This window comes from Nothoprocta perdicaria, unplaced genomic scaffold, assembly GCF_003342845.1.
Source record: "Nothoprocta perdicaria isolate Ctin4 unplaced genomic scaffold, notPer1 scaffold_1, whole genome shotgun sequence".
Lineage (NCBI taxonomy): Eukaryota > Metazoa > Chordata > Aves > Tinamiformes > Tinamidae > Nothoprocta > Nothoprocta perdicaria.
Window position 1 is genome coordinate 12,821,822 of NW_020454093.1, and position 25,071 is coordinate 12,846,892.

Below are 25,071 nucleotides of genomic sequence, written 5' to 3' on the forward strand. Positions count from 1 at the left end.
TTTCCTGTTAAGAAAGAGTGTAAAAAAGGTTTCTCAATGGGCAGAGTTTARCTATCAGCAATTGACTGCAGCAACCACTGACCTGCAATTCATGGCTTGGGTTTATTTCAACAAGATTGGGAGAAGCTGGACTGGGAAGGGGGTGACCATTGTGCTATAGGAGATGTCAGTAATAAACAGGAAGCACTGAGAGCTAGGAGATGCTCTTTGAGAGGTAGGAGATAATTTTCATGCAACTTCACAAATCCCATCCAGCAGTAACAATAGAGCCAGAGTGACAATTATTTTGATGTCTTATGACAAATGTACACGGTGTAATAAGGAGCTGGCAGAGCATCAGTTTGCTAATTGTGGCCTCAAGTTGTGCAACAACACTTTCACCGAGAATAAAAGAGGCTGCAAAGACAATCGAAAAATAAAACTGAGCTTTGGGAAGCTCCGAGTTGTTTTTCTCCTTAAGGAGGGAGGTACATGACCTTCGGTCCCCACAAATTGGAAAGTATGTTTCAAGGACTTGATGTGTTCCTGTCAGTTTGCTGGAGTGAAGCAGAGGGGGATTGATGCACTGTTGCCCTCTGGATGGGACACACTGGACAGGAGAACGGTATTTGGGGTGTTCGAGTTCTGCTCRATATTGTGATTATTTCTAAGGGAATTTTCTGCTTTTCATTTCTGTGTCTGCTCTGCATGGGTGTATTCTCACACCTTCCATTTAACTTTTGTCTCTGCCCCTCTGCTGTCGGGTGATGTCCTTATTGCAAGGCACAGGCTTGCTGCAGTTCTCATTGCAGGCCTAATGCCACTGCAGGCTGAGCTTCCCTGGGAACCAGAGCTGATGCTAATGAGATGAAAAGCAAAGCTTTAAATAACATCAAATGTATTTGGGTTTCTCAATTTCTCTCCTAAAAGAGGATACAACATGGACAGATATTTTACCCAGGCTTTAACACTGTCTCCTGTGCTATTTCCTAGGAATCTTTACAAAGCTTTTGAAAATGCTCCATCTCAATGCAGCTTCACCCTTCTGCCTTCACGCTAAGAACAGAGTGAATCTGCAGCTCCATTGGGTAGTGCAAGGTCACCTACAGCAGTGCAGATATATATGTATTTTTTCTGCCTCCTCATGTTGGAGGAATGGCGTATTTCCATGTCTGCATTTTTTTGGAGAGACATTCTAGCACGATTAGCTAGAAAAGGTCTGTGCCTGAAGATCTCTCTGGTTGTATTCCTGAACATTTCTTTTATCAGACCAGGTCTGCCTTTCATTAATGGATAACCAAATCGAATAAAACCTGCCAGACTTTTAAGAGGCTGCTACAAACTGCACCGAGATCACACCAGTCTACCAACTTGACTTTGTAATCAACTGTTTTACAGTAAGCTGCTAAGGCACTTTTTTATTCTTGTCTTCAAGTCGTACAGATATCAAGTGTGTGATATACTTTTTTCTTTGAAAGGTCCAATTCATATCTATTATGAGTTGAATTTTTTTGAGAAGCATTTTTAGTGCAATGTACTTCAGGTACTCATTGGTTGAAGATATGCCAACAAATGAATTTTTTTKTTTATGTTCAATGAAGGAATTAAACTAAGAGGAAGAATTCTKTAAGGTTTATTTTCTCAGTGGGCATTGTTGCAACCAGGAACTTGAGGTAAGAAAGAAGATATAATATGTCTTCTCTTCTTGATTCATTGGTAAGGTAGTTCATTTATCTGCATTGTTTACCAGTCTTTTGGTGCTGATTATACCATTGGTGTTGATTATATATTGATTGATTAGTGAATCTCCTATTGATTGACCTGGTGAATCAGATTTACACAGTTTCAAAATCAAAAAAGTTGTATTGCTTTAACATTGGCACAATTGTTAGTGCTCCAGTTCTGAGTGCTTTTGTATTACCTGTCCATTTGCTRTAGATGAAAATCTTCAGTATAGACAAGACTATTTTAATGCACTTCATCCTGCTGGGCATGGTGATTGAGAGCAGCCAGGGATGCTACTGTGAGCATTATCCATGGGGGCCATGGTCCAGCTGTTCACAAACCTGCAATTATGGTACACAGACAAGGCACAGGTAGGGCCAAATTAGCTCTCTATTTTTGTTTTGATATTTATAATTGTCTTCTGAGAAAATATCACTTTTGGGGAAGAGCAACTGTCTCTAAAGCAATTGTTTCCACAATATATTGAAAAAGAAAATTAGAAAATTGCCATATCCATATGTTTAACAGGTGAATAGATTTTTTTCTTTTTAATGGTAAGACTTAAAATTTCAAGGGTATGTGTGTAGTATATTGCTGTGTCTCCAGATGAATCTATTTCAGTGTACMTAGTGAGGGGAGAACAACCTCATCTCAATTTGGCCTTACCAGCAGTTAATCCACGTGAGCAAATGGTGGTGGGGTTGGGCTGGGTGTCAGAGTCGCTTTCTAGGAGGTCTGTCCAATGCAGAGCAATGTCATGGGAAGGGKAAGCCTTGGCACAGCAAGCTCACAGAAACCTCCTCCCTGTAGGATTAATTTTCAACAATTACAGAATGTTTAACTTCACCAAACTAAATGCAACTCACTGGTATATTCTAAGYGGCCAGAATTTCCCTCCTTCTGTCTTGGCTCTCCTTCTGTGGCCATCTTTGGGCTATTCAAAGTGAGATGGATCAAAAAGTTTCCTATCCATGGACTTTTTCTTTCAGTCAGCATTCCATAGCTGTCTATTATTACTGTAAGATTTTTTTGATTGGTTTCAAATCATTATCTTTAGCCTTTACTCATAGTTAGAGAACATCTATCTACAATCGGTCTATGCTCCTATTCTAGGATAACTTTTTCAATTATCATTTTAGGCAAATAAGAACGGATGAATATTACATGCAAAACTTCTGTGATCAGCTATGCACAAAGGAGGAATCTCGTGCATGTAATCAGCAAACATGTCCTATCAACTGTCGGCTTGGAGACTTTGGCCCTTGGTCAGAATGTGACCCATGTGTTAAAAAGCAAGTAGGTTGAAAATTTGTTATATGAGTGCAAGAAATGATGCTAAAGAGTTACCTCCATTACAGACATTCAGCTTTATGGAAATTGATCTGCAAAATGACAGTTTAAGTTAACAAGAGAAATTGGTTATAAATTATCATAACAGTAGGAGCTGGAGGGAACAAGTTAAAATAAGGAGATCAGAACAGAAAAGAGCAATTTAGCAACGTAAACCCATTTATGAGATCTTACTTCAAAAGAGACACTGTCATTATTATAAATGAGTTTTCCACATAGAGGATAAATTAAGCTATAGAGTTTGGATGTCTGTTTAAGTAGAAGAAAGTCACAGAACCTTTATGACTAATCAGTAGCATTTTTATATGTCCTGAAGACAGGAAAAGTAATAGGATCAAATCATCCATTGAAAAGAGTTAATGGCAAATCTTAATTGGCACTGGCTAGGAGTGTTCAGGCTACATTTTACCGTGATTTTCAGGATCAGTTTCAGACTGCTGTGAAGAAATCCAGGACACCATTTCCCTATCCTTTGTGTCCTACCCAAAAGCCAAGTGGACGTACTTAATATGTGTGGAATAAAATTCTTTTGAGATATAGTTTTTGGATGATGCTTTCTCCTTCTGGGCTTGTGTCTACTGCTTGACAGTAGAGTTATTGTGGGAATGGCTAGGGGGTCTGTTGATGGCACTTTTGGTGCATAATGCCTTTACCACCTGGATACTGTATCTGGCAGAGAGCTGAAAGAGCAGTTGCAAGTTGGTTCCACCTAATGAAATGAATAGCTGGCAGATAGGAGATTGCAGGCTACCGGAATGCAGGTTGTCTATAGTGGTTACATGCCTGTATGGTCTTAGTGTGAGCCTGATGAGATCATCTTCTGCTGTCTGTGAAGGCACAGCCTATGGCGCTCTTTGAATATCCATACAGCTTCATAAATCCATGCGTGATTACCTGTTAAGTATCATATCTTTAGACTTATGATAGACTTCTTTCTTTGTGATTCTGCCTATGCAGCACAGTGTAGAAGTCCATGAACAAGCAGTTAGTTCTAGATGTAAGATATGTTAACTGCTCTGTAGGCTCCTGTTCTACAAATGGGATGGAGAACACRATAAGAGCAGAGTGGAGAAAGACAGCAGAAGATTGTAAGTAAACTACAAGAGCTGAAAAGGGCTTATCTGAGCTGAATTCTTTGTACTTAATAGCTGCTCATTTGAGAGACCTTTTTTTATCTGGTCATTTGTATATAAGACATTTTTCCATTTTATTAGTTTTAAATATTGATGCAGTGTGTTTGTTTTTTCAAGCAAAGGAAGTGTTTGTGTATCTTGCAGTCCATTTTCCCTCCAAACTGTTGCTTGTGATCCTTGTAAATACTAACAGTCATGAGAACAGAGGACATCCAAGAAAAACTTGAAGATCACTGTAAGCGAGCTCCTCATGAATGGCAGGAGATGAAGCTCTGCGCAGATTATGTATTATATGTGACAAGGAGCTCAAATGGAGTACAAGGAGATGCAGTCTAGAGTCCAAGAGTTCACAGATGGTCTTGTGTTTCTCCTTGACCTACACTTAATTGCTACTCAGAGTCCACACTTTGATTTTTTTATTTAGGGTCCATCTGCAGGGAAACTGTTATGTGGAGAAAAAATTCTCCTTAGAGAAGGAGCAGTTCAGCTTCATGAAGACAGATTTCACTGGTAAGACCTTGAACTAGGGCGAAAATTCTGAGGTGTGTTGTGCAGCAGTCTTCAACTTCATTTTATTCTTTGAAGGGTCCTGAGACTGGGACAGAAGGAGGAGAGAGTTCCAGATTTTGCTCCCAGATTTTTAAAGACAAATTTTTTCAGATTTTTTTTTTTTTTTTTTGGCCTTGTCCCATCACCTAGTGCCCCTCAAATGAGGACTCCACATGGATGGGGAGCCAGTGAAGCAGTGGGAGCCAGGCCAGCTGAATTAGATATGGAAATACATGTTACTTGTCATAATATTTCTATTTTGCTAGTGGTGATTAAGAAAAATTTAACATAGTCTGTTCAAATATTTCCTACTCTGTGCTTTAAGAAGAAGATGTAGAGGTTATATTTTTSGTTCCCTGCCTTCCTCTACCTGGGATGGAGGCATGATAGGGCTTAAGGACACAAATAAGTGATGACTTMCATCAGGTCTATGGTTGCAACATCTCTTCAGCAGCACTGAAGCATTACGACTTTGCCTCAGGCACCACTAAGACTTCCTAGCTACAAAATACACACACGTAACCCTGTTTTCTCCTCCCGCTCAGTTTCGTGTCCGGTCACTCCTTCACCCATCACAGTTTGGGGGTCAGGCCTGCACAGAGCCACTGGTGGATTCCCGGCCGTGCTTCCCAACTAAACTCTGCAACATAGTGGAAGTCAATTGCAAGAATAAATTCCAGTGTGAAAGCGGTAATGCGAATCTTTAATACATAATTTCTGCATTATTAGTTAATCAAAAGATTAAAGATAGTGTTTGTTCATTGAGGCTCAAGTTATCTGGATCTTGTATATCTCATGCCTAATCCTGAGAGAAAGGGGCAGAGAGAAAGTTTCTTGGGCTTGGATTTCAGTCTAAGTTTAAACTGGCACTGTTTCTGTTAAATTTGTAAGCCTTCTTAGGGGAAATCCTTCTTTGTCCTTAATTAAATACTCTTSATTAATTGAAAAATAGCCTTACCTGTTTGATAAAGTCTGAAGTCATTACAGCTTCAAGGCAGGGCAAATAAGTAGACATGACAAAACTCTTTCCTATTAGAACAGTCAAGGCAGGATTTTGCTTTCCTGTTTACTCAGACAAATTCACCTTTACTAGAAGAAGAGACTGACTTTTTTTTCCCCTTTATTCAGWCAGTGAGTTTTTCCATAAAGCTCCTTGCTGCTGTTTCTCTGCAGGTCGTTGCATTGCAAAAAAGCTGGTATGTAATGGAGAAAATGACTGTGGGGACAATTCAGATGAAAGAAATTGTGGGAAGAAAAAGACCGTTTGCAACAGAAATTATCAGAGCATTCCAAGCGTGCATTTAATAGGCAGTGGGTAAGTCAGCTCTGTTTGCATTTTTTCATAGATATCATGAAATTTTATCTTACTAACTTGCATAAATAACATACTTTCCCATACTTACATGRGGATTATCCCATTAAAATGGATAATCTCTCAAATTAGAATTAACAAGAGATTATAAGAACACAATCAGGCTAGAACTTGCCCACTCCACCTTCAGACTCGGCCTCCTTTCTATACTGCTTGCTGTACTAGATACAAAAACTAGAAATGTTGGAGAGCTGCTGCAGCTTGTGTGCAGAGCACCTTTACTGCCCTCACAGCACCCAGTACCTCACATATCAGCAACTGTTGGTTCAGTTAAGTCCAAGACCTTCAAAAATGTGGTTGATGCTCATCTAAAGATGCTAAACTGTGCATGATCTGTGATTTTTTTTTTAAACATCTTAATATCAACTACCATCTCTTCCAGAATGCTACTTTAAGCAGTTTAACATACGATGTCAGCTCTATGTGGTCTTGCATGTTTTTGAATGGCTTCATTGCACTCTGAACACATAATTCATGATCTGAAGAGCCACTCTTTCCCAAGCCACTTTTCACATGTCTCTGCTTAAATAAAATGAATAGAGAATCTTATGCTGTCTGAATGCTAGTGATGGWAGTAAACAGATTTTACTACTACAGCTGGGATATGTGGGGGTGTTTTTGGTGATTTTTTTTGTTTTGTTTTGTTTGTTTTTGGCAAATGGATTAGAGGATTTCATAGAGTAGATGTTTTCAAATGGAGAGCTTTGCCTTAATACTTGAATACTTCGTTGACTCAAACTTGCTGTATCTCTAATGCAGTAACACAGCACTTAAATAATCCAAGTCTGTATTTCTTTCTGGTATCTTTTGGTCTCTGAATGTTCCTTTTCTCTTAGATTTCACGTTCTGGCAGGAGAGAKTCGAGGGGAAGTTCTTGGCAACTCATTCAATGGAGGACAATGCACAACAGTGAAGCGCAATGACACAAGGATATTGTATCGTGTGCCTGCAAATTTGGAGGCTGTCAGCTTTCAGGTACTTTCAAGTGAGGACTTTTAGCTGGAAACCTCTTGTCATATTCAGTCCAAGTTATGTGCACAACTCTTAAGCAATGATAAGTGTTTTAGGACAAGACTTCTCAACCTTGTGAGACCTGAATATATTTCCAATAGTATCTAGAAATGGGGCAAATTGAACTGGACTTGGTGACTCTATTTATATCTTCCCCGTTCATATTTACTCACTGCAAATATACTGGAATCAAGGCAGYGGATGTGGGCATCTCTGCTGCTGCCCTGTGTCTCTGTGACCTATTTAGTATGAATTTAGAAAGAGCAACAGAAGGGCACATTGTAGTTCCCAGAGAACATATGAATTGATTTGTTTGTAACCTGTAGGTTTGGTATCTGAGATTCAAAAATTACCATCCTCAGAAATATTTAATGTCAGAAATACTTCAATTTGCCTTAGTCTCTCCAAAGCTGTATCTGAGATTCAAAAATTACCATCCTCAGAAATATTTAATGTCAGAAATACTTCAGTTTGCCTTAGTCTCTCCAAAGCTGTGATGTTTAGGTTCTTGATTTTAGTCTGCAGAAAAGTTTGTGTCTCAGATACTTTTAGGAACTTAACTCTATCATTTAAAATATAAAGTTGTCTTCTCTGGTATTTCTTTAGTGGGAATTTGCCCAAATTGAGTTAATTCTGAGTTGATGGTGGAGTTGTCCGGATGCTCATGAAGTGTGCAACCACTTTTGCACTGAGGCTTACCAAGGGTATCAGGCTGGCTTACTGACTCCCTCTTTTTCTCCACCTATCTCTAGTTCTTCATGCAGTATGTGTRCTCACAATGCAAGCATGGCTTAAGACTCCACTCTGGATAAAACCTTTTCATCCCTTTAACAGGGGAATTGGTAAGAAAGAAGAGAAAACTCCAAGCTTCATGCCACACAATATAGAAGCTGTGGGACTGGAACACTTTAGCGTGTCAAAAATTCATCTTTTGCATTAAGAATGACTTCTTAGCATATGTTCCAAACATGTCATGTCTCAACTTTTCAGGCAGGTGTCTCCTAGGAAAAAAAAAATCAAGACAGATGGGTGTGATTTGGATTATTTGGGCAAACACACTTTGTTTTCTCGAATCTGCAGGTAATAGATGAAGAGGATGATGTAGCATCAGAATTCTACAATGATTTAACTCCTCTGAGTGATAGTGATGCTAGAAGTTCTTCATCTACTTATCATGGCAAAATAACTTCTGGAATTCCGATTTTATACTCAAAAAAGAAACGTATTAAAGTCACATCAACTTCCTSCTTCAAGAAAGCCATTGAAGCCTCATATGAAAAGGTAATTAAATGTTACCTCCAATTTTTGCTTTTCAGTTTCCATCTGCTCATTTCAGAGAACGCTGCTCTTGATACTGATGATCACATCACAAGAAATATGTATGGATTTATGTGTGTTTTGAGCATTGTTCTCATGAAATCCCGGATGCGCTCTGTAAATAGCCAAAAACATAGCAGCCTGGTGACCCAATCTGAACCTTACTCCTAGACTTTTTCCATTTCCTCTCTCTCCTGAAATGTCCTGAAAAGGCCTGATATGTAAACTGAATAAAATCTTTCCTGCAGTTTTAATTTTAGCATATTGCTAAGTTGTGAGACTTGATGACAGTGAGCTAGCAGTCAAACTCCTGGCTCCTGGCRAACAGCCCACTGATGACTACACTTCTATGCTGAACCCCTTTCTCCTGGCTTTTTGTCTTATTGCTACTGCATTTCTTGCAGCAAGAATTTATTTTACTCTCTGTTCAGTGTTTATGAAGTCTTAATTTTTGTCTCAATCTTACATTCTCCTGCAAGGTAATGGAGCATTATCCTATAAAAACTAACAGGGCTCTTGTTCACTCAAGGCCTAGTTTGTGCTAGTTGACTCATGGCTAAAGCAGTGTACGAGGTTACTAGTTCTTACAGTTTGGCTCAGATCCTACTCTCAGACCCTCTTCTTTCTGCAGTTAACTACCTATGAAAATGCTCCCCCAATTGCTTTTTTTTTTTTTTAAATCTCCAGAATTCCAACTTTATTCGAGTCCATAAAGTTATTTCTGTTGCAAACTTCACAATGAAACAGTCAAACCTGCAACTTTCAGATGTCTTCCTAAAAGCACTTAATCACCTGCCCCTGGAGTACAACTATGCTTTATACAGCAGAATATTTGATGACTTTGGCACTCATTATTACACCTCGGGGAGAATAGGTGGTTCCTACGACATTCTTTACCAGTACAGCTCAGAGGAGCTCAAAAACTCAGGTATGTAACCTTCAGTAAGAGGTTCACTTAGTGCCTTTCCCTAGACTTTTATTAAGACAAAATCCATCTATTTCCAGGCCTCATAACATGCAGTAAGTTCTCCAAACTTTAAAAAAAAAAAAAAAAAAAAAATTACTCCACTTCCCAAAGCTACCAAGAATAAATTTTTGTACCAAGCTGTTTTATTTTCAAAAGTCCTGGAGTGTCCTTGGTGAATAGTGGCAAACTGGAGGATTATGGTGCTGGTGTGGAGTTCTTGTGAGATGTGTTACTGCCTTGGTGGAGAGGTGGGGAAAGTGGCACAGAAGAACAAGTATAACCAGACTAGAGGTCTGTGTCCTGCTGCCTAAGAAGGGTAGGATAGCACTGGAAATTCAGTGTRGATGCTGCTGGGGCTCAGGAGAGCCAGGCAGAGCTCCTGGTCAGTGGCTGGATGATGCTGGGAGATCAAGGGAAATGCCAAGGTTGGGAAGCAAATGTACTCTAGTGGAAAATATTTAGGGAGACTTCTTAATATCTTCAGACTAAGACTAAATGAAGATATTCCAGTCAAACAAATGCCACAGCAGGACTGAAGCCTGATAAGAGGTTTAAGTGGTGCCTTCTGGGCTACAGTCATTAAAGCTGTTGGCATGGTTAGAAATGACTCTGAGACGAAATCCATGACAGCCAGACTGTCAAAAATGAAGGGCAAATACTGCAAAAGTGGAAATCTGAGGTTAAATGCAGTGGTTCTTAATGCTGTCACTGTCAGTTGTTTGGGTCTGAGAGGGTGCATGAAGGGGTTGGTGATCAGGGCTGTCTAATGCTGTTTACACCTAAGAAAGTGGAAGCCTGCAGCAGTGAAGTCTTTTCTTAGACCAGTTGGTGTCGATGCTGCAGGAATGATTCTGACATTAAAAGTGTGTATGTTTATATCAGGTCTTTTTTATATGCATATATCTGTATATATATGCATATAGAGAGAGCATTTAGTATATAAATATATCAATATTTCTGGAATTTTTATGTATCTTTATATACACAACATATCTACTATACATATTACTTTATATTGCTTCTTTTTTCTTTTTTGAAAGTTGATATGCTAAGATCCATCTTTACCATCTGGGAGGGTGGAGCAGCCTTTTCCCAAGTCCCTTGCTGCAAGGCAAGGCACAGTTTGGTATTAACTCGTTGCAGAGGTCAGAAAGAAAATAAAGGTGCAGTGAGATTTGCAATGGCTTGTGTTGCTGCGGGGAGCCTGAGGGCTTGGTGCCATCTCATAACAAGTTTATAGTGATTCAGCTGTTGCTTTGTGGTATTTCTAGGTTTGACAGTGGATGAATCAACAGAGTGTGTCCGAACAGAAACCACAAAGCGTATCCTGTTCGTAAAGAGAAAGAAAGTCAGTACGAGATGCACTACAAACAGGATGACTGTGAAACACGAAGGTGACCGTGGCAAGAATGAGACCCACTCTCGGTTGTGGGTCTCTGAGAGATACCTTTCCCTCAGCTAGGTGCCTGGGGTAAAATTCTCCTTTTGATAAAGTAAAGGTGCATCTTCCATCGATTTTGGGGCAGAGAGGCACTATTTTAGTATTTCTCTCCATATAAGCATCAGAAACATCTTCCCCCTTGCAAAAGAAATTACACTCTGGGAGTACTTTTCCTCTGCTCTGGAGATCCCCCCTCTGCTTGTGGATGGAAAGCCTCAGGTCTGAGGGGATCCACAGTGTTGCTGTGTCCAACGGCACCTCGAACTGTCCATTGCCTCCCCGGGCCTCTGCTCCGGGGCAGCCCACGCTGGAGGAGGGAGATGGGCACAGCCTGCAGCAAGCGACGCAACCGAGCCCCGCTGCTCGCCAAGGATGGTGCAGGGATGGACAGGGTCTGGCATTGGTAAGCCAGCCCTGCTTGTCCCCTGCCTCCTTCCCTGAGCCAAGCAGGAGCCCGGGTGCAACAGACTCCGTGGCAATGACTAAAAATGGGTCTCATGAGCTGCAGGAGGCTATTTTTCGTCAAGGATGGCACAAATCATATATTGTAAATCAACAGAAACAGGGATTTGATCACCTATGTTTAACACTCATTTTATGATCAATCCCAGTTACCCAGGTGTTTAAGATGGGGCCAAAATTCCTGTCTTGTGGAGCATCCTTCTGATGGAGTCTGTTACATGCCTTGCGTCTTTCAGATGTTCCAAGTGTAGAACTGAGTATTGCTGTGGCTGAGGTGTTGTGCCTTCCTCTGAGGAAGACTGTGACAGACTGCTAAATTGATTTTAGGCTCTGTTCTTCAGAAGTTAATTTTCACAGAATCACAGAATATTTAAGTTTGGAAGGGACCTCTAGAGATCATCTAGTCCAACCTTCCTGCTCAAGCAGGCACACCTAGAGCATGTGGCACAGGGTGGCATCCAGGTGGGTTTTGAAGACCTCCAGAGTAGGAGACTCCACAACCTCCCTGGGCAGCCTGTTCCACTGCTCTGTCACCCTAACAGTAAAGAAGTTCCTCCTCACCTGGAGACGGAACTTCTTGTGCTCCAGATTTTATTTTATTTAATTTTATGGAATTAAGCTTAATATATCCTTTAAATTTTCATATTTTTTTAGATTCATTGTGAAATTCAGTGTGTGTGTTGGAGGCCTTTCTCTGTTTGGCAATTCTTCAATGAAATCCTTTTTCAGGCTCCATTCTGGAGTCAGCTGAGCGATCGATGTCTCTGGTAAAAGGAGGAAGATCAGAATATGCTGCRGCTCTTGCCTGGGAGAAAAAGGGTGCTTTTCCAGACCACACTGTCTTCTCAAACTGGCTGGAATCAACAAAGGACAATCCTGTGGTAGTTGACTTTGAGGTAAGAGAATAGCAAAAAATATTGAGATAGTAGAGCACTCAACAGCTGCTTTCTAGTGAACTATTTGGATGTTTTCTGTCTTTTGAATCAGGATGGTGCTGAATCTGATAATATGAATTACAAATATGCATGCACAATATAAAACAGCATGCAAAATAGTTATTATAATTACATTTTATGTATCTCAGCTCACACCAAGTTTGCATCAATGTAAGTGAACTATTCTGGCTCTATTAAAACAGGAGCTCAGGTATGGGCGAGGGCTGACTACTTTGCAGTAAAAAATTGCACAGAAAACAAGAACGTGTGTGTGTTGTGGGGTTTTTTTTTKTTGTTTTTCTGAACACTTCCCTTGTCAAGCCTACTTTACAAGGTTTGGCACAAATCTAACTGAAATGAAAYTGCAAATCTATAGCGTTGCTCCCTGAATGTTTATTGCAGTATGTGCCAGCGCTGACGCGAATGCTCTCGGCTGCCCRGCCCCGGGCTGACTCTGCAGGAGCTCAGTGACAGCAGCAAAGAGCAAACGGCAAAAACCTGCCCCACAGCGACATGCTGTGATCCCCCTCCTCTGCAGCTGCTGATGTAGATGAGGCAGTGCAGCGTGTCCTCACAAATGGGGTATAAGCATATGTGATGGGGTGTAAGCATGCCCTGCTTGATGTCCCAGATTTTTAGGTGCAATATTCCCTTGTTGAGTTTTGCCCCTAGCTTGCAGAATTCTAAGCAAAAGAAATTGTATAAATAGAACAATCTAGACATAGACAGATGTCGAGCTCCTTTAAAGCATATCTGACTTTCCACATGGCAATTTTCCTGACTTATTTACGATACAACTTACGTGTGTGTTCTAGTGCCTTTAAAACTGGCCTAACTGGAGTCTCGTGGCCCTCCATGGCAGACTGCTGCTACGTGAGTAACTTTACCGGGTGCTTCTCTTGCAGCTGTCGCCCATCGTGGATTTGGTGAAGAACGTGCCCTGTGCAGTGACCAGACGCCGCAACCTCCGGAGAGCCCTGCAGGAATACGCGGGCAGGTTCGACCCCTGCCGCTGCGCCCCGTGCCCCAACAACGGGCGGCCCGTGCTCTCGGGGACCGAGTGCCTCTGCCTGTGCCCTGCCGGCACCTACGGCAAAAACTGCGAGATGAGAACCCCGGACTACAGCTCAGGTGCTTGGGGAGCACTGTCACCATGTAAATAGGGCGCTTCTGATGCAGAGCGGGTGGTGGGCTGTGCCTGAAGTCGGCTGCTGCGGAGAAGCTCACAAGTATTGCTTTTCTAGAGTGTTTGAAAACTAAATTATCTGTTTTTCTTTAGAACAAATGTCTCAAATGTAGGTCATAATCATTCTGTTTCCCTTTATACAATTGTTTTCTGTAATTAACCAATACATGAGCCTTTCTCTGCCTTGTTATTTCCAAAACATAAATTTCCAAGATGTGTCAAAAAATAATATTCTCAATGTAGCAGCACTTAGTACTGCGTTTTGAACTATTGAGTTTCAATCCTTTCTATTACACCAGGTCTCTGTTTCACTGGATATTCTACAGTGGTATCCCTGATTTTGCAAACTCTGAGTCATTGGTAGGCTTTAATACCAAACTCTTATTTCTGGAGCTCAGACCTCCTGATAATGTTAAACAAAGGGTTGGTACTAAAACACAGCCTCTTGCTGCTGCTCTTGTGTCACTTTGATCATGCACCTTTCATTGTGCACAGACTGGTAGAATAAGCAAAACTCAAACTGTTATTGATTGGATGATTGGGAGTTATCCAGTCCAACCAGATATTAAAATAAGCAATAGTTTGTGCGTGCCTCTTTTTTTTTTTTTTTTTTTTTTTTTTTTTTCTTCTTCTCTCCTCTTTCCTCTCAAACCCCCCAGGAAGCCTTTGCTGGCCAGGCAGCATCAGGCAGGCCTGAGGGGAAGGGCTGGCTTCAGCTGCTTCTGGGTACAAGCTCTTGATAGTGGTGCTGTCTTAACAAATTCTAACTCCCTATTTCTTTTTTTCTGTCARGATTTTATGCCTTTGTTTTGGTTGTCTGTGTTTGTTTGTTTGTTTGTTTTTCTCCTCCCCTCTTCCTCCCCAACCCTCAAGCTGCTAACAAACCTGTTTCAGCAAACCTACTTTTTCTGTAATGTTATCTGCCCCTGTAGGCCTTTCTACTCTACTGGCTTCCTCACAGCTCTTTCTCACAGCTTCGCTGTTTCCTTGGGATCTGCCTCAGCTTTGTGGACAGAGCARAGACTCAAGCCCCTGGGGTGGTGCAGCCTAGGGCACATACAGAAGGTCACAGCTCCACGGAGTTCTAGGAGAAGCTATAGCCTTGGTTTGATAGAGCAAAAGGAATTGATCAGCTTTCAACTTGGGCAATATAATACTTTTCCATTTTTCATGTATCTTACTAGGTAAATTTATTTTTTTCTTAATCTCTGTGGTGCTGATTAATAACCCACCCACACCTCAGTGAATTCCTTTCGACACAGTCAGTTTTAATCTTCCCTTTAATGAACACCTTCATCATTATTTTTACTAATCCTAATCTTCTTTTGCATAACAAAACTAGTTTTGCAGCACTATATTTAAACTTGAACTCTTCTGACTTGTGTTTTTTTTAAAAGAAAAAAACACAGAGGTAAGGCAYGGTGAAACTGTTTAAAATTATGATTGGCAAATAGGGACTTATTTTTCAGCATCTCTCAGTGTAAGAATACAAAGCTTTCAAGAATACAAAGATGGCAAGTTCAAAACAAATGAGATGACAGAGTTTTTCACGCAGTGTCGTTACACTGTGAAATTCCTCTCTACAGAATATTGTGCACATTTAAGGTGTGTGTGGTCTCACAGATCAAATGGACACATCAACAGAGAAGTTTGTCAAGGGCTACTAAAAACAAGGTCACTATGTAAGGCCCAGGAGGTCTCTGGCTCTTGGAGGCTCTGGCTCTCTCTGGAAACCTTGCTGCATGRCCTACTTGTTCTTATAATCCTCCCTAGGTATCCTTATAGTTACCACCTTTGACAGCAGAATGGATCTACTATTTATCTAACTTAACATGGCATTTTTGTGTTCCTATAATGACTTCCAAAGCACACAAGATATGTTATATCCATGTCATATCTTCTACTGAATATCCCCCAGCAATTTCGGCGATCAAAGATAACTCTGTTCTACCCTTAGGAAAAATGTGTCACCTCTTGTCCAAAGGTGTTAGTCAGAAAGCATAGGGATAAAGGCAGAAATAGTGTTAACTTGTAAAAAGGATTTATAAGATACGATAAAAGTTTCATTAGTTAAAAAGAAAGAAATCAATGAGGATGGATCTGAGATCAAAGATAATTGAGGTTGTCATGTCTTGTTTTTTCACTATGAATTATTATGGCAATACAAAATAGTTAATGGCTATAGAATTGTTGATCATGAGGTGGAAGGAAAACTTRGTTTAGTATGTCTTAGGCATATAATCAGTGTTCTGAATAATTTAAAGAACACTTGCAATTGCAACTGCAGTTTTCAAATGAAATTCACAATAATACCTACCTATGGAAAACAGCAGATCAAAAGGAGAAGGAAGGGAAAATGATTTTGGAAAATAAAAGCCACATTTTCTGTCYGATTAAAAAAAATATTTTGAAATAAATAACTGAAGATACAAAAGTAGAGTGCAAAAACTGCATTGCCTGAAAAGAAGAAATAGTGTGTAAAAATATAAATTCTTATATAATGCTTCCTGGTATCACAGAAAAAGGACCTCAGGGATGAGAAAGACAGTTGTATTTTAATTTAGTTTGCATGGGAAGTAGATTTGGGTTTTAGACTTGGTGCTAGAGCTCCGAGATTTAATTTGATAGCACAGTGCTTTGTAAGTTATCAAAAATGCCTGACAGCATAGTGAAAATTGAGAACATCATGCCTGCAACAGAAGTAGAAAATAGGCTGCTTCTGGGTCTCAATGTAGCTTACAGCTGAAACTGAAAAGAAAGGCATATTTGGGCCCTGCTAAAGCAATTTGAATTTGTCTGACCATCTCTTTGAAAAACTTAACACTCTGGATTCATTCTACTCCCTTAACAGTTGCATTTCTTCAAAATCCCTGTAAGCTGTTGTTGTTTATTTCCCACCTGCTCCACGTGTATGTGGAACAAGAAAATTACAATGAGAAGTGCAGATTTACTGAAAAAAGGAGTTTCTTATGTTACTTCCAGTTGCTGTGGATGGCCGCTGGGGGTGCTGGTCTGAGTGGAGTTCATGTGGTGCTTCCTTCAAGAAAAGAAGGACCCGAAAGTGCAATAACCCTGCCCCTATGAACGGAGGGAAGCCCTGCGAGGGTGAACAGGAAGAGGAGGAGGACTGTTACATCTCTGTGTTCGCAGASAGGTAAGGAGACAGTAGATGCCAAGATCTCCATGACTATGGGATAGAGTCAAAATGCTCTCTAGAGACTTTGTGACCATGAAGGAGAAGACAGAGAGAAGTCTCCTGTCTGAACCTTTGTCATGGGACTGAGAGAAGGAAGTTTTTGAAAATCTTTGCCAAGTTAGTTCAAGTTTATTCCTAGAAAATACATAATTCTGTTCTGATGTATGTCTATGGATATTACACTCCACATCCTAAAAAACTCTTGCACTTCATGGGATTTCACAATCCCCCCCCCCCCTATTTTTTCTTAAGTTACAGAATTTAATATCCTGCCCTCTTTAAGATTTTGGTTTGAATTGAAAGCCTCAGAGAATTTCACAGAAACTATCCAGCCTTTCATATTCCTGCTTTGAATAGATTTGTACCAAAGTCTTATGTTTTCAGCTTGAAATCACAACTCCAACTTCAAATTGGTCTTTGTTTCTTGTGTTTTTGAGAGCACATCTTTATACAGGTTAAGTTTTTCTGTTAAAACTGAGAACAGAAGTTGGTGAGACAGATTTTTCATCATCTCTGCTATAATGTCCAGTGGAGATTGATTTCAGGAGTGTCTGAACAACAGTGGAGTCTGTGGTCCTTCTTTCTTGATTGTCACAGGCTCTACAGTTTCTCATTCATAGAAATTGGCCACCTTTAACCATTGCTTGACAGCAACAGTAGGATTTTGACTATGTTCCTTAAAATCCAGACAAAATTGCGGACCCTCAGTACTGATAAAAGCACTTGGGCACTGCCACTGCTTAGACGATCCCTCTATTTGAAGTTCTTCATAACCTTTTCTTTTCCTAAACTAATGTGAAAATTCTTCATAAGGCGTGTCAAGAAAATTGTGGCTCTACATAATTTTTCTAGCTATCACTTTTTCTATCACTTTTTTTCAGTCTCATACCAACACTTGCTACTTCTGACCTTTTCCATCTTCCTTAATAGAATTTAATATTTTTAAGATTTTTTGTGTGTGTGTGTCTTAGCTATTTTTTGAAGTTGACAGAAAATTCTCATCTTTACAGAATCATAGAATGTTTGAGGTTGGAAGGGACCTCTAGAGATCATCTAGTCCAACCCCCTTGCTTAAACACACACACCTAGAGCATGTTACACATGGAAATAGCTTAGCTTACTATACTAAGCTTCTAAATCTCTACTCTTGTCGAAGTGTAATGTATATTCTTAAGAGAAAACGCCTGCTTTTCAGAGGGGCTCCTTGTATAAATGATGATGAAGCAAGGAGAGAAGATGAAATCTTGATTGGTGAACCTAAGTCTGGATGCATCAGACCAGACCCACCAGAAAATGGCTTTATCAGGGTGAGCATCAAAAATGGGTGAGTGATATGGAAGAAAAGTGTGTAGGAGAGTTGAAGAGATGGAAATTTTAGGTCTATTCTAGATGTATCATTTCCATCTACTAAGTGGAAATGTCTTTTTAGATAAGTAGAAACCCATGTTTCRTGTTAATATTCAGTAAAAATGTCTCTAAATCTAAGATATTATTGTATTAAATTTTTCACTRCATTGATTGAAATTTTATTTTTCATTATATTCAATCATTTTCTCCTTTAAAATCATTCTGAATGTGATGTACTCTTACCACAGGTTTATTTATTTTTATTTTCTGTAGAATGAAAAGAACCAGTATGACGTGGGGGAGGAAGCTGAAATTGCCTGCATGAGTGGTCATGTCCTCACTGGTTATCAGTTCCTTAGGTGCCTGCCAGATCAAACGTGGACACAGCAACATATTGAATGTGAACGTAAGAAGTAGAAAAACAGTTTGGTTCAGCAGTAAACCAAAAAAGGAATAAAAATAGTAAAGTAGAATAAAATATGGGCCTAATACTTTTCTTTTAGTTCAGTTTCCCCTTCCAGGAGTGAAGTTATTACACATACTGTAAGGACATTGCCATGTTCAATGCTGTAGAAAACTGAGATGGATTTAATCTAATCTCCCAGTTTAGTTCTCCTCCTTCAAAAGGAATCATATTTTGTTTCCAAACTTATCAAGGTGATCTCTAAGTGCATGACAGTTATTCTGAAGAAATTGTTCTTAGAGAGGTCTGGCTCTCACTTTTCTATATTAGGTGGAAGACATATCTCCAACCTATCTAGATTGCTTTGAAAATTTACACAACAGATTAATATCCTGATGTATTTATAGTCCAATTAAAATCAAGGATCAGAATTGACATGGGTTTTCACATAGGAGAGGCTCCAATAGTTTGCTAGAACTCCATGTGAATATTAATTTTATCGTAAATTGCTTGAACATGTTTGAGGTTTCTGTTGCCATTCACTTTAATTGCTTTGTTAATTGCTTCATTACAAAACCGCTTAAAAATATACTGTGATTGCCTGTCATTAATTTAACATACTTTAAAATTACTCATAGTAGCATACATTAAAAACAAGTAATTATTTAATTATTGATAGAATGTTATCATTTATATGACAGTACATTGAAAATTTCTAGACTTAATTATGATAAATATTTATTAGTTTTAAATGTCAGTCAGTGGTGTTCAGTATTATCATGACTATTTTGCTCTTCAACAAGCATTACAACTTGCTGTAAATATTCGTGCACCATGAAAACAATGTGGTTTTTTTTTTCTTATTTATTGCAGCTTCAGTATGCCTAAGGCCACTAGCCTCTTACAATGTCCTGATTTCCCCATTCAAACAACAGTACAATATTGGTGAAACTATTAAGTTAAGCTGCCAATCTGGGTATATAATCACTGGTCAAACCGAGTATACTTGTGGAGAAGATCTGTCCTGGTCACCGTCTATTTCAAGATCTATTACATGTGAAAAAGGTTAGTATTCCTGTTAACTAATTCCTGCTATTTTTGCTCTACTGATGGGATTCACAACATGATCATGTTGCATTTACTTTACCTAGGTAGAGCTGGGAAGCAAATGACTGATTTTAAGACAGATCAGCTGATCATTAATTTTGATTTTACTTTACACTTACCACAGTGCCATATAAARTCAACCACCAACTTTTGCATTAAGTTCATGTTTTTGGGACCTGTTGTATGGTACGATATGCTGGCTGCACAGTTGTGAATATATTTTTAAAGAAGTTGTATTAACAAGGCTTTATGAAAACAAAGTAGGAGATGTGGTAGAAGCTTCATCTTGTACAGGCTTTTCCAGTGTCTTGCAGAGACTACCACATCCTTGTGGAATCCATGGGGGCTTTTGAAGACAGAAAATTGGAACAAATTGAAAATAATCTATTTTAGGTTTTATTTACTAAGATAATTATGGTCAATTCCTTACTCATTATAACAACTCTTACTTTTTTGTTTCAGATAAGCAAACTATGATGAGAAATGTTTGCAAGCCAGGACAAAAACAGGTTGGATCTCAGTGTGTTTGTGCCTCTCCAGGAGAGGACTGCAGGTAAGATAAATACTTTMACTATAAAAAAGAGAAATTGTAGTTTCTCCTGTGGTGGATAGTTAGTGCATTGTGAGCATAAAACAGGAAAAGTAACAGAAGTGACAATAATGTCAGAATTATTGACATATGTTCATATACTAGCCAGCTATGCTGCTACAATAAAATTAGTCCCATGTATAGTCTATAAACAATGACATTGACTAAACAACGCATCMAAACAGATCTTTCTACTCTACACCTTCATTGCTACTGGAAATGTCTGCTTTTCCTTTTCTTGTTTTTTGTTTTGTTTTGGTTTTGTTYGTGTTTTTTCCCCCAGTTTCTTAATCTTTGCTATTATCTTAAATTTGCACAACCATGTGTTTGAAGCTACCCTTTTTTTCAGATGAATATGCTGCATAAAAACATGTGTGTGTCTGTGTCTCCAGAGTACATAAAAGAACACAAGACTTGGTCATTTTGTCTCTTCGTAGAACATGAATTGGTCTTTTAGCCTTCCAGCAAATAGAGCATTCCTCTGTTCCTGGAGGATTTTTAGCAAAATTGTTGTAGAGGTGGAGATGTGATGCAATTCAAAAGTTGTTCAGGTGTTTGGGGTGGGAAAGATCAGCACAGACCAAATACTGACTGGATTGTTCTAGAGTCGAGACCAACTACATCCCACCACAGAGCTCTTGTGTGTCCGTGGGCAATCCCTTGCCATGGGGCTCGTCTTACTTATATCRTTCCCCAAATAACCAGGCATCTGTGCTGCCACAAGAGCACCGAGCAGAGAGACAACACATTTGAAGGGTTTTCTCACAAATAGATTGATTGAGTCCTATGATAACTAAGGTTTTTGAAGACTTAACCCCTAGAAGCCTACCCTAGGTGAACTAGTATTGCTCCCTCTTTCTAGAAAATGATTGAACTCCACTATGTGATACTATTTGGGATTGTCTAAACAGGCAGGGAATTAATTCACTTGGGAACCATGAGCAATGCAAAAAGGACTTATAAGCAGGATAGCTGTGTTTGCCTGCCACTGGTCCCGAACTAATTAGACCTCAGAGGCAAACTTGCACCCATGGTGCCAGTGCTGCATTAATTCAGCCAAATTACCCCCAGGGCCTGTGCTAGTTTACTGTGCCTTTTTATGATGTGTGAAGATAACAGCATGCATGGAGCTCTCCTTCCATTTTTGTCGGTTGGATGTACCCTTCATTTCTCATGTATTGAATGGAAATAAAGCTCCCTTGTCTTGAATGGGCTAGMCTGAGGTATTGGGGGCCTCCTAAAGTCCAGATGCTACTGTTGCTGAGACCATCTTAATATATATGTATGTGTGTGTGTGTATATATTTATATACACACAGTCTGGCCATGGTTTTCCTGTAGCTCTTCATCCTACACCAGCAGAGTACTTAGAAGAATAGACTTGTTCCGTAGTCTACTAATTTTTTTTTCCCCTGGGGCAGCCACTACTCAGAAGACATCTGTGTGCTGCATGCTGCTTCAGAACAGACCATGACAAAGCCCAGCTGCGAGTATTTAGCTGAAAATTGCCTCCAAGAGCAGTCATTTCATTTCTTGCATGTTGGCCCCTGTCGTAGCGATACCAACCAAGACTGGGCTATTGAAAGGGCAAAGCTCTCTGCAAATAGCCTGAAGAAAGTGCCATGTGGCTATGACACCTGCTATGACTGGGAAGAGTGTGCAGGTATGACTTCTGAATGGTGTGATTTATCCAGTATTTAGACAGTGAAAATAAAGCATGTTGGTTGCTTCATTGCTCTAAGGATGAGATGTACAGACATTGTGGTTTGCATTCTCTGAGCAATCTGTGTTGAGAAGGGTACGAAAGTGTAGCCACTCCTTCATTGCACCTACCATGTGTTGCACATTCATATCTGCCTTCCCCTTGGCAGAAGTGCTGCTGCTCATTAGTAGTTAAGGCATGATAGGAACTTGAAGGTTAAGGGAACTTATGGTGTTAGGAGAACTAGTATTTAARTCTTCAACCACAAAGACCTCCTCCACAATGTTATGTCCCATTCCTTGTGAGGGTACTATAAATACTAGTTTGTACTCCAGGAGTTAATCTGGCTCACACCCTCAATAGCATATAATTGAATTATGAAATTAAATCATGGTACTACTTAGAAAACAAGACAGGGGCCATCAAACTTAATGGGATTTTAATCTTGCAAATACCCATATGTGAAAACTGTGTTCATTAAGAGTTTTAATGAACTAAGCTGTGTGGTGAAATCTCTAAGAGGATTATATTAGAAACACTGTTGTGCAACTTGACTATTTGCAGTGTAAATGGCTGATAAGAGCTGTGCATTTTTCTGTAAGTGCATGAGGTGCTGGTTTGGCATCCATAATATGTTTGCCAGGAAAAGGCTGAGTGGCAGCTCTACTCATTCCTGTACTTGCTTCCAGAGATGAAGATGATCCTTATCATATCTTATGACAAATAAAAAGGCAATAGTGATGTGCAGTAATTGTAAAACTTGATTTTGCAAAGATGACAGTATAGAGTTTGAGGTAGRTGGCTGTAAAGCTGCCACATGAGGTGGTGTTCCTGTGTGAGGCTTGGTCCCAGGATCAAGTTTGCGCCTTGGGCAATGCAGTGTGCAGGAGCCTTCAGAAGGTGATTATAATTTAGAGAGGCCGTGGGCTTATTTACTCCAGAGACCTTAAACAGTTGAGGTATTTTCCCACTATGGAGATAACTTGAAGTTGTATCCTGTGCCAGCTGTTCTCCAAAAGGCTGACAGGAGTCCTGTTCTGCAAGCAAAAACAGGAGTACAAGTTATATTTAAATAAAATGAGATTTCATTGTGGTATTCAGGAGGTTTGAATTGAACTTTTACTGACTTTCACAAAAATCGTCTTTCCCACAAGGAAATACAAACCTTCAGCATGTAGAAGTTTTTTGCATTCCTGAGTGTGAGTAGCTGSTGTTAACTCCAGCAGAATACACTGCAGTACCATGTAAAAACAGCTAAACTGGTGAAAAAACACACTTTTCACATGTTTTAAGAAAAGGAAGTCAGAAACTTAGTTTCCTGCCTAGGTAAATTCTGGTTAAGTAGCTAAAAATTTAGAATCTGATTAGATAAGAAAGGGATAATGAAATAACAGGCACTATCAAGCTTTAGTAAGGCCAACAGCAAATAGCTTAGCATTCTTAAAAAGAGATTTGATGAAATAGAACCTGACACAATACTGACCTTGGGACTCCGTTTCACAACAGCTTTGTGTGTAAGGGTAGTTGGGAACAGAAAGTCAACTTCTTGTTTAGAAGAAAGGTCAGGGAAAACTACTGGATAAAAATTGTTAGGAATTTCATTTCTGCTGCTGTATGGGCCAGCACTGTAAAAACTGAAATTTAAAGCTTTATGTCTCTGTTTCTAATAGCTCAATGTCTTTGTGTGCACAATAGGCTTTCAAACTTATTTTTCATAAAGCTGCAATGTCATTTTTCCCTGCTGATTTTGAAATGTTGTCAAATTGTAAACAAATGTGTTTGCAGCTAAAATGCCAACATGTTCTTTGACAGAGACCCAGTGCACCTGCCTGCTGCCTTACCAGTGCCCCAAAGAGAACAGCCAGASCCACTGCATCTCCATGGTGTCGAGCGGGAGGAGGAAGGCAGTCAGTACTTGCATGCTAGCAGCTATGAAGTGTGCTGGAGTGAAGATAGAGGTGCTGAACCTGGAGAGCTGCCTGGCATAACCACGGGCATCTTGTGTGGCAGCCGTCCTGATTTTCCCACCCTGCATGGGCTGACCAACGCTGTCAAAAAATCACTGAAAGCGTAAATGCATTGAAAAGAGAGGATGGAAAGAAACTGAGCCTCACTTACTGGATTTCTGGGAGAAGGGTGGGAACTAGGTTGTTTATTTTTTGTTTTGTTCATTTTAGGTCTGAAAATGAGCTCAAATGTGGGTTATGGGGATTGCTCCACCTGGCGGTARTGCATGAGCATGGGCAGAGGAAGGAATGGGGAGGAAAGGGAGTTTTGCCTCTGGTTTCTCCTTGAGTTGACTGACRCTTTTTCTTTCCTCAGCCGTTTATGGCTCCATCCCTTCACTTCTGCCAGGTGTAGCAGCCAGGTAGGAAGTTTTGGCAAGTGATTATGAAAACAATTTGATTTGCAACATGATCATGAAGTACCTGCGTGGCACTTGGAGAACAAGTTCAGGTAGTGGTGCACAGTGACCAACTGCACGTACATTGTCACAGTGAGTGAGGCCTTCAAAACCACGAGATTTTTAATCAGATCATCTGAAGGAGTAAATTATCTGCATTTTGGGCTTGTCTGTTGATTTTGAGTCTTAGGCTACTTAGGCTCAGGGTTTGCGAAACTGAGGATTAGAAATTTGCCTTTACATGAGAGGAAGAAATCTAAAGGTCACTTTCTTATATTACCAGAAAAAAAAAAAAAAAGAAAAAAAAAAAAAGAAAATTAGCTGGGGGAGGAGGGGAAATCATGACAAATATGTCTGTGAATAACTCATTCTATGTATAATCATCACACCTGGCCATGGGCTGAGCGGAGTCGTTCAGGAACAGGGTGCAGCCTGAGCTGGAAGGGTAATTTCACCTCCAAGAAGGTGTTAGAACCCTGCACTGAGGGTGTTGCCATGCTCCACAGATCAGGTACAGCCAGCATCAACTGAATGGAGCTCAAGCAAAAAGTGGTGAATACTGCTGCTAAACAGACCAAAGCATTGCATTTTCCTGCTTAAAGTTTATAGCAAAATGACTGAAATAAACAACTGAGTTTCTAAGTCTCTGTTTCTTTCCTCCAACTGAAGATTCATATTAATACACTGGTAATTGTCTGGGAAAGGTTTGTAGATTTGATTATCCCCAGCTTCTGTTTCTTAATACTTCTTTTTTTCTCTTGCTGATCACGTTTTCAAGGGGAGTAATCGTTCAGAGAGGGTGCACCTGCCTTCTGCACCCTCAGCAAGCAGTGAAGATTTGTGATCTTCCCTCCTTAATACTAGCTTTTCATTATGGGACTGGAATGTGGTGTTAGT

General features: G+C 39.9%; 1 protein-coding gene across 1 annotated transcript; it reads left to right on the forward strand.

The window, feature by feature from the left end:
* The first annotated feature begins 1,484 nt into the window (after window positions 1-1,484).
* C6 (complement C6) lies at window positions 1,485-24,768 on the forward strand. Its single transcript, XM_026037750.1, has 18 exons — window positions 1,485-1,652; window positions 1,918-2,075; window positions 2,844-3,000; window positions 5,282-5,426; window positions 5,910-6,051; window positions 6,945-7,083; window positions 8,200-8,400; window positions 9,124-9,364; window positions 10,675-10,797; window positions 12,036-12,202; window positions 13,147-13,372; window positions 16,410-16,581; window positions 17,819-17,930; window positions 18,244-18,376; window positions 19,247-19,438; window positions 19,943-20,033; window positions 21,490-21,731; window positions 23,583-24,768. Exons 2-18 carry the CDS (start codon window positions 1,918-1,920, stop codon window positions 23,756-23,758), a joined length of 2,817 nt encoding a protein of 938 aa, XP_025893535.1. The 5' UTR covers window positions 1,485-1,652; the 3' UTR covers window positions 23,759-24,768.
* The last annotated feature ends 303 nt before the right edge of the window (window positions 24,769-25,071 follow it).